The 8,622-nt window shown below is 41.1% G+C and overlaps 1 protein-coding gene across 1 annotated transcript in view; it reads left to right on the top strand.

Annotated features, from left to right (window-relative positions):
* Positions 1 to 4,992: 4,992 nt before the first annotated feature.
* Positions 4,993 to 8,622, top strand: part of EXOC6B (exocyst complex component 6B) — a 615,941-nt gene continuing 612,311 nt past the window's right edge. Inside the window, exon 1 of the mRNA XM_003793416.3 lies at positions 4,993 to 5,236. Coding sequence (XP_003793464.1) covers positions 5,124 to 5,236 — 113 coding nt within the window. The 5' untranslated portion in view covers positions 4,993 to 5,123. The remainder of the gene's footprint in view (positions 5,237 to 8,622) is intronic.

Genomic DNA, 8,622 nt, shown 5'->3' on the forward strand with positions numbered 1-8,622 from the left:
ATAGGCGCCGAGCCGATATTGAAATATCTTAAGATCACGGCAGAGAATGAGACAGAGAGGAAAACTGTGAGCTAAGTGGTAAAATTTCTGGGGAATATGGGACATGAGTAGATAGATGATCATAGCTCAACCTGACGCCCTAGACTTCAAAGATGAGTTTAGGAATCAGGGTGTTGGGACAACAGTCTACAAGTGGCATTTGGGAGCAGTGAGAATGCTGATGCTGTAAATTTACTGGTGCAGAAGAGAAAACAGGTTTAAGTAAGTGGAAGGGTGTGGTTTTGTGAAGAGGTCTGCAAGGCGATTTGGAAGGGCTCTGGGAAATGATACGATCTACCAGACTAAAGTGGAAGCAGATGCTGAGAGGCAGAATGTCTTATCTCACAAAATAAGCTTGCAGCAGTGGAGGGAGTGGGTGAGGACAGTATGGGCTGCCAGTTAAAAAATAGGCCTTTGAATCAGATGGATTTGGTTTGAATGTCAGCTTTATTATTTATCAGCTGTGAGATGTGGGGTACTACCTAGTAATATCTCAACTTTCTCATCTATAAAATGGAATGTGTAATAACTACTACCAAGAACTGTTGAAAGGATTTAATGAGTTGATGTGCGGGAAGGGCTTACTTTATGTATAGTACCTGGCACACAGGAAGTGCTCAATACATTTTAACTACTAATGCTGGAACTGAATCAAAAGGACCCTGACTCTTAGTTCTGTGCTTTTCTGGTCATTCCACACTGACATGACATTTTTTTTCTTTTATAGAGACAGAGTCTCACTTTATTGCCCTCAGTAGAGTGCTGGGGTGTCACACAGCTCACAGCAACCTCCAACTCCTGAGCTTAGGTGATTCTCTTGCCTCAGCCTCCTGAGTAGCTGGGACTACAGGCACCCACCACAATGCCTGGCTATTTTTTTGTTGCAATTGGCCAGGGCCAGGTTTGAATCTGCCACCCTTGGTATATGGGTGGGCTGGTGTCCTACCCACTGACACAGGTGCTGCCCTACATGACATTTTTCTTATTTGAAAGACATTAACATTAAGCAGGCCATCTTCCTGGAGCTTTCCTGTGCTACTCACTCCAGACTGCGTCAGTAAGATAGTGGACCTGTGGCCTCAGTGAAGGCTCTGAAAAACTTCTGACATTGGCATAAGCTAGTTTAAACACTGCTATATATATCTGATCTATATACTAGTTTCCTTCCTGTGAATGTTGAAAAACTTTTTGCTGAGTGAGATGCTAAAATGGGCATCTGATGGGACCCTCTGTCATGTATTTCAAGAGGACTTTAGAAATATCGAATCCTCCATGCTTTCCCTTCTCCTCCTACTTTCGCCTGGAATTGTTTAAGCATGAGTAATGAAATAAAATAAGAACAGCCAGAGATTATCTAGAAAACAGACAGGTTTAGCAACTTGCTGGGTTCCTGGTAAACTAGGACTTATAATCCATTCATTGTCCTCATTACTAGTTTATTTATGTTTATTTTTAAAAAGTATTTTTTTCTTTTTTAAAATTTCAGATTAATTTGAGGGTACATATGATTAGGTTACATTTTTTGCATTTTTTAGGTAAAGACCAGGTTGTAGTTGAGCCCTTGAAAACCCAGGAGGTGTGCCTTATATTGTGCCCTTATATTGTTCCTGTTATGTGAGAGCTTACTTAACCCCTTCCCTCCTCCCCTTTCCCTCCTGCCTCCCCACTTCTCCACCCAGTTGAATTTAATTGTGTTTTTCTCTCATGTGTGCATGTGGTTGTTCATCTACTGGTTTCATATTAGTATTAGTACATTGGTACTTGATTTTCCATTCTTGTAATACTTTACTAAGGAGAATATTCTTCAGTTCCATCCAGGTAATACAAAAGATGTAAAGTCTCCATCTTTCTTTCTTTTTTTTTTTTTTTGAGACAGAGCCTCAAGCTATCCCCCTGGGTAGAGTGCCGTGGCATTACAGCTCACAGCAACCGCCAACTCCTGGACTCAAGCGAGTCTCTTGCCTCTGCCTCCCAAGTAGCTGGGACTGCAGGCGCCCGCCACAACGCCCGGCTATTTTTTGGTTGCAGCCGCCATTGTTGTTTGGCGGGTCCGGGCTGAAGATTCGAACCCGCCACCTTAGGCATACGTGGCTATAGGCACCGAGCCAAAGTCTCCATCTTTCATATGGCTGAATAGTATCCCATGGTATACATATTAGTTAATCCATTCATGGGTTGATGGACACTTGGGTTGTTTCTACATCTTGGTGATTGTGAATTGAGTTGTGATTGTGAATTGAGGGCAAATGTCCTTATGGTAAAATAATTTTTTTCCTTCTGAGTAGACATTTATAACGGGATTGTGGGATCAAATGGAAAGCCTTCTTTTGGCTCTTTGAGGATTCTCTAGACTTCTTTCCATAAAGGCTGTATTAGTTTGCAATCCCACCAACAGTGTTCACAAAGTCCCAGAACTGCAGATGCTGGTGGAGATGTTGAGAGAAGGGAACAATTAAAATGCATTCTTGGGCAGTGCCTGTGGTTCAGTGGGTAGAGCACCGGCCCCATATACTGAGGGTGGTGGGTTTGAACCTAGCGCCAGCCAAACTGCAACAAAAAATAGCTGGGCGTTGTGTTGGGCACCTGTAGTCCCAGCTATTCGGAAGGCTGAGGCAAGAGAATAGACTAAGCCCAGGAGTTGGAGGTTACTGGGGGCTGTGATGCCAGGGTACTCTACTGAAGGCAACAAAGTGTGACTCTGTCTCTTAAAAAAAAAAGTATTCTTATACAATAGCTACTATTTTTATTGAAAAAGCAATACATATGCAAGGGAAATAATTACAAAGCAAAATGATACATAACTGAAAATTACCTTGTTCCTATTTCAGTCCTCTTCCTTCCAGTTCTACTCCTGGCTACCACAACTGTTAACAGTTTTTAAGATAACTTTTAGAAATTTTCTATCTATATAATATATATATAAGCACATATGTAAGTATTTATTGTTTTAAAAACACATGATGACATAGTCTATAAATTGTCTCATATGGGGTGTGACGCCTATGGCTCAGTGTGTAGGGCCCTGGCCCTGTATACTGAGGGTGGCGGGTTCAAACCCGGCCCTGGCCAAACTGCAACAAAAAATAGCTGGGCTTTGTGGCAGGCGCCTGTAGTCCCAGCTACTTGGAAGGCTGAGGCAAGAGAATTGCCAAATTCCAGGAGTTGGAGGTTGCTGTGAGCTGTGACGCCACAGCCCTCTACCTAGGGCAATAAAGTGAGATTCTGTCTCTAAAAAAAAAAAAAAAAATGTTTCATATCTTGCTTTTCTCCATTCAATGCTACAACTTGGAGATGGTTTTATATCTGAATATAATCTTTTGTCTTTCTTTTTAATGGTTGTGTAATAAACATTGTACGGCTGTGGCACAAATTATTTAGCCTCAACTTCCACTTTGGTTCTTCTGACATGCCTTTTATTATTGGCTGGCAGCATTATTGTCCCAGTCCTCTGGCGTCAAACCTTGGAGTCATTCCCAGCCTCCTCCTTCTTTATCTGTAAATCCTGCCAGTTCTTCCTTTATAATGTTTTTTCTTTGTGTCCCATTCTCATTGGCACTTTCCTGGTTTAGGCCTTATCATCTCTTATAGTGAATTCCTAGCTCCAGGTTCTCTATCTTTGCACATTTTGCATACTTGCTCCTGATTGAATTTCCTAATGCCAAGGTTCTGCTTGTGTCACTACTCTTCTTAAAAACCTCCTGTGGGAGCGGCACCTGTGGCTCAAAGGAGTAGGCCGCTGACCCCATATGCTAGAGGTGGCAAGTTCAAACCTAGCCCCAGCCAAAAACTGCAAAAAACCCCAAACATGCAAACAAAAACACCTTCTGTGGCTTCCCATTTATTGTGTTCATAAAAACTCAAGCAGTGATCAATACATCTTATTCTTAAGTTGTAATCTGTAGAGTTTATGAAATTCAGATGCCTGGATCAGAATCTCTAGATACAGGATCTTTAGCCTGCATTCAAAAAACAAAACCAAACAAAACAAATTTCCTTGGCTGGGGGTAGTGGCTCATTCCTATAATCCCAGCACTTTGGGAGGCTAAGGCAGAAGGATCATTCCAGGCAGGTGAAGGAGCCTAGCATGGGCAACAAAGTGAGACTCATCTCTGCCAAAAAAGCAAAAAATTAGCCCAGCATGGTGGTGTGGCATGGTGGTGCCGGCTTTTAGTCCCAGCTACCTGGAAAGCTGAAATAGAAGGATTGTTTTAGCCCAGGAATTTGAGGCTACAGTGAGCTATGATCAATTCAGTCTCAGCAACAGGGCAAGACTAGGACTCGAAAAACAAAAAAAATAAGAAAGTATCCAGCTCCTCTGATGCAGTTTGTTGTACTATTGGTGGAATTATTAGAGTAAAGTACTCATTTCTCGGCCCGATAATTAAACCTCCTCACAATTTCTCTCCAAGGTACCTTCCCAGCTCCATCTCTTACTAGTAATACTATAGTTTTTTATCAGTCAGTGCAAATGAAATTCTTGTCGGCTACCTGGATGCTTCTCACATTTTCTAACCTTCCAAACCTAGTCTCTTTATGAAGCTGTCACAGTCAAAAGAGATTCCTGAACTCTATTCTTTGAACTAGCTTTCAATCAAAGTCTTCTCCAAATCATAGTTTTGTATTCTCCAGGTTTCTGAGTGTTCCCCACTGCATTGTATGATCTCTGTCAGCAGACACTTGGTCGGTCCTTTCTTATTCGCACCTACAGAGTCTTCTGCACTTAGTGGCAAAAGTGTTAAACAAGAATTTCTGAGATTACTGCCATTGCCTGACTTGATCATCACTGTATATACGGTGCCGTTAACTCTTCCCGGGCTTATAGTGGGTTTTCAATGCGTTATTTGTGGATTCAAAGAGTAAAAAGAACAGACTTTTGTCCAGAGAACTACAAATTCCAGGGGGCATTGCGCGAGACGTCGACGGGCGCGGTGACGTAGGGGGCGTGCCAAACCTGAGGGAGGGGTCGTTCTGCGGGTAGCCGGAGCCTAGGGTGGCTGTGGAGCCTGGGGTGAGAGAGGGAGTGTGGGGGAGTGAAAGGTAAGCGGCGCTGAAGGAGGGGACGCGCTGCCTGGCGCCCCCAGTCTATGGAGCGGGGTAAGATGGCGGAGGCGGAGAGCCTGGAGACTGCCGCAGAACACGAACGGATCTTGCGAGAGATCGAGAGCACGGACACGGCCTGCATCGGGCCCACGCTCAGGTACCCCGGGTACCGGGGCCACCAACTGGCGGGACGGTGGGCGGGCTCCTTTGGGTCAGTTGCCCAGCCGGCTCCTCCCTTTGGAGAAACCCGCTAGCTTTCTGCGTCCTGGGGTAGGCGGGTGTCCCTACGTCGCTTCGACGTGGGGTCCCTTCTCTGCCGCCGGCGCCCCACAGCCCAGTTACTTGGGAGGCTCTTCCTGCCTCCCTTGGGGCTCAGACAGCTTTCGTTCGCCCTCCGAAGCTAGCGCAGCGAGGGGGAGCGAGAGCGCGCCCGACAGATGGTGGTTCTTAGCAGACCTTACCCCTGGGGACATCACCCTTCTCCCTTCGACTCACAGCCCGTCCAGCCCTGCGTGTAAGTCCTGCTCTTCAGGCAAAACAGTTTCACCTCACGGCCTGTTGGTCGAAATTAAACTCTTGTCTCAAAATCACAACCACATCTAAGAAACGGATCCCTGAAAATCCTAGGCCCTAGAGGGAAGTTTCCTCAACCCGCGCCCCTCTTCTGGGATCCGCTGTTCCTTGAACCCTGTGAAAAAGACAACCAACCCTGAGGTGCAGCTTGCCGCTGTTCTCACCGCTGAGGAAAATCTTACCTCGCCTCAGCTTACCATTGCTTAGCATGCACATTTCCATTTTTTTTTGTAGATGTCAAAACAAATCCCTACCTACCTCAACTTAACAAAATTTAGATAACACATGTTATTGTAATACAGTGAAGAGCATTGTATTACGTGATTTACACATATAACTTATTTAAACCACAGAACAATCTTATTAGGTAGGTACTATTACTCTTAGTTTGCAGATGAGGTATAGAGAGGTTAAATGACTTGCCCATGGTCACAATGGAAAAAAAAAAGTAGAGGACTGAGATTCCTACTGGAAAGTCAGGATCCATACTCTTAACTACTGTTGTTCTGCCTCAATTGATGGTTACCATCTACCTGCATTTTCTGTTGATCATTACACAGCAAAACCAATTTTGAACGACTTCTCTTTTTCCCCTCAGGTTATTGGTGTCCTAGAACTAACTCATCCTCATCCTTTCCTGTTGTGTGTTCTGATCTCCACACAACTAATAGATAATTATCTCACCCTCCTTGTACAATCTTGGGTTACCGCTCCTCCCTTAAACAAAGTTATTACTCACCGCCAGCTTTGTCATCGGGAGAATTGGCTCATGAAAGAGAATCTGATTGAAGGGCAGGCTGGAGACTGCGCCTCATCTCCACCTGCACAGCTTTCTTCTCAGGGCACATTGTTTGCACAATTCTCCCATCCTTGGTCTTAACCATTCTTAGAAGTTTGCCTTTTGCCCTTTAAAGGGACTTTAGCTCCATTTTTGGACCAGTTCTTTCACCCAATTGCTCCCTCGCTCTGTTACATTAAGATTGTGACCATTATGTTCTTCTCATACCTTGTTTTCTTCAGCTCTTAAGGGTCAGTGATCCTCATTTCATAATCTTTAGTTTTGTAAAAACTATGATCTATTTACTAGTATTCTACTAATTTCATTATTAATGGCTATTAATATTGGGTTTTCATAAAATAAAATGTTAGTAGAGTTACCTATGATACTGTTTCAGAATTCGATTAAGAAATTTGGCTACTGATCTGTATTTGTGAGCATAGCAAAGCTCCCACTGAAACAGTGGAGTTATTAAAGAGTTTTTTTTTTGAAGAGTTCTTTATCAGAGCACCATCAATGTTGTGTTAAGTTGCTTGTGGTTTTCAATTGCTATTCTTCTTGTTTTATGTGATAAATGACTTTTATTTAGTGTTCTCAATTTAGTTTGTTGTGATTTATATTAACCTTTCATTGAATAGTATTACTACTACATATTTGTATAAACTTAATTTTGGCTTGTAGTTTTTTTAGTATCTTGACTTTAAGAATTTAGTTTTCTCCCAGTATCTGTGGGGGATTGATTTCAGGACCCTCTGTAGATAACCAAATTCATGGATGCTCATGTTCCTTATATAAAATAGTATAGTATTTGCATGTATCTGATGATGTCCTCTTGTATATTCTATATTATGTCTTTAGTTCTTATAATACCTAATAACAATGTAAATGATGTATAAATACAGTAGTTGTTATATTGTATTGCTTTGGTAATAATGGCAAGAAAAATAAGTCTGTGGATGTTTAGTACAGAAGTAACCATCTTTTTTTGTTGTTGAATAGTTTTGATCCAAGGTTGTTTTACCTATGGATATGTAGGGTCAACTGTGTATTCATTATGGTTCAAATGTAAGTTAACCATTTTCCCATTATAACTAATTTTCTTTATTACTGAGTAATGAAAATGATAACTAATAAATTTCATTATTACTGAATTTTTTTCCCACTTGAGATTGGGCTTTTTGTGGAGGTAGATTGGTTGAGGGAACACTGTTAAAAAAAAGTTTGAGACTCAGTGGACTGTTCTACCAGTTTTAGTTGCTTTTCCTGACTTTCTTATCATTTGTAAGGGGCTTTTCATTTTTAGTTTTGTCTTTTTTTTTGGCATATAGTTCTAAATCTTACTGTCAGACCCAAAGTTCAGTCAATTGAACATATTTTAATACAAATCGTACTCACTGTTTTTGTCTTTAGTCCAGCTTTTTCCTGCCTGTATTCATAGGGGATGAGCTCACCTTTTTTCCCAATCCCATTCAGAGGCAGCAGCATGCACAGACTTGATGTTTCAGATCCCATGCTTTACTCTGGATGTACCTATGTCAAGCAAAGTGGGAAAATGAAAAAAATTGTGAAAAATCTTGTAGCTGAAAAGACAATGCTTGTTTGGTTCAACTAGCAATGGGTTCTGCGTCTGATTGATTTAATTTGTATTAAATAAACAAAAATTTTCACTGAAGCTCTTCAATGGAAGGTTATTTTGACATGTTATCTGCTTGATTAGATTCAAACCACAGAAAAATTAATAGCCCCAGAGAGAAATTAATGAGAGTACAGCATTTAGTAATTATTCCTGTATTCAATTTTAAGAATTTATTAGTTATGATTAAATCAAATATATAATGCTGATGAACCTGATCTCTTGGAAGTCTTAACCTACTGTAACTTTGAAAATAAATGAGGTAGGTAAATTATCTTATTATTTTGAAATATTTTATATCTTTATAAAAGATTATTTTTATAATCTTTATAAAAGATTATTTATATTTTATATCTTTATACAAGATTATTTTATAATCTTTATAAAAGATTATTTATTTCAAAATAATATTATTTTGAAATATTTAAATATCTTATATTTTGAAATATTTTATTTAAAAACTAGAAAGAAGGCTCAGCACCTGTGGCTCAAGCAGCTAAGGCACTAGCCACATACACCTGAGCTGGCAGGTTTGAATCCAGCCTGGGCCTGCCAAACA

Source organism: Otolemur garnettii, unplaced genomic scaffold (genome assembly GCF_000181295.1).
Source record: "Otolemur garnettii isolate 467f Iridium unplaced genomic scaffold, OtoGar3 scaffold00068, whole genome shotgun sequence".
NCBI classification, from domain to species: domain Eukaryota; kingdom Metazoa; phylum Chordata; class Mammalia; order Primates; family Galagidae; genus Otolemur; species Otolemur garnettii.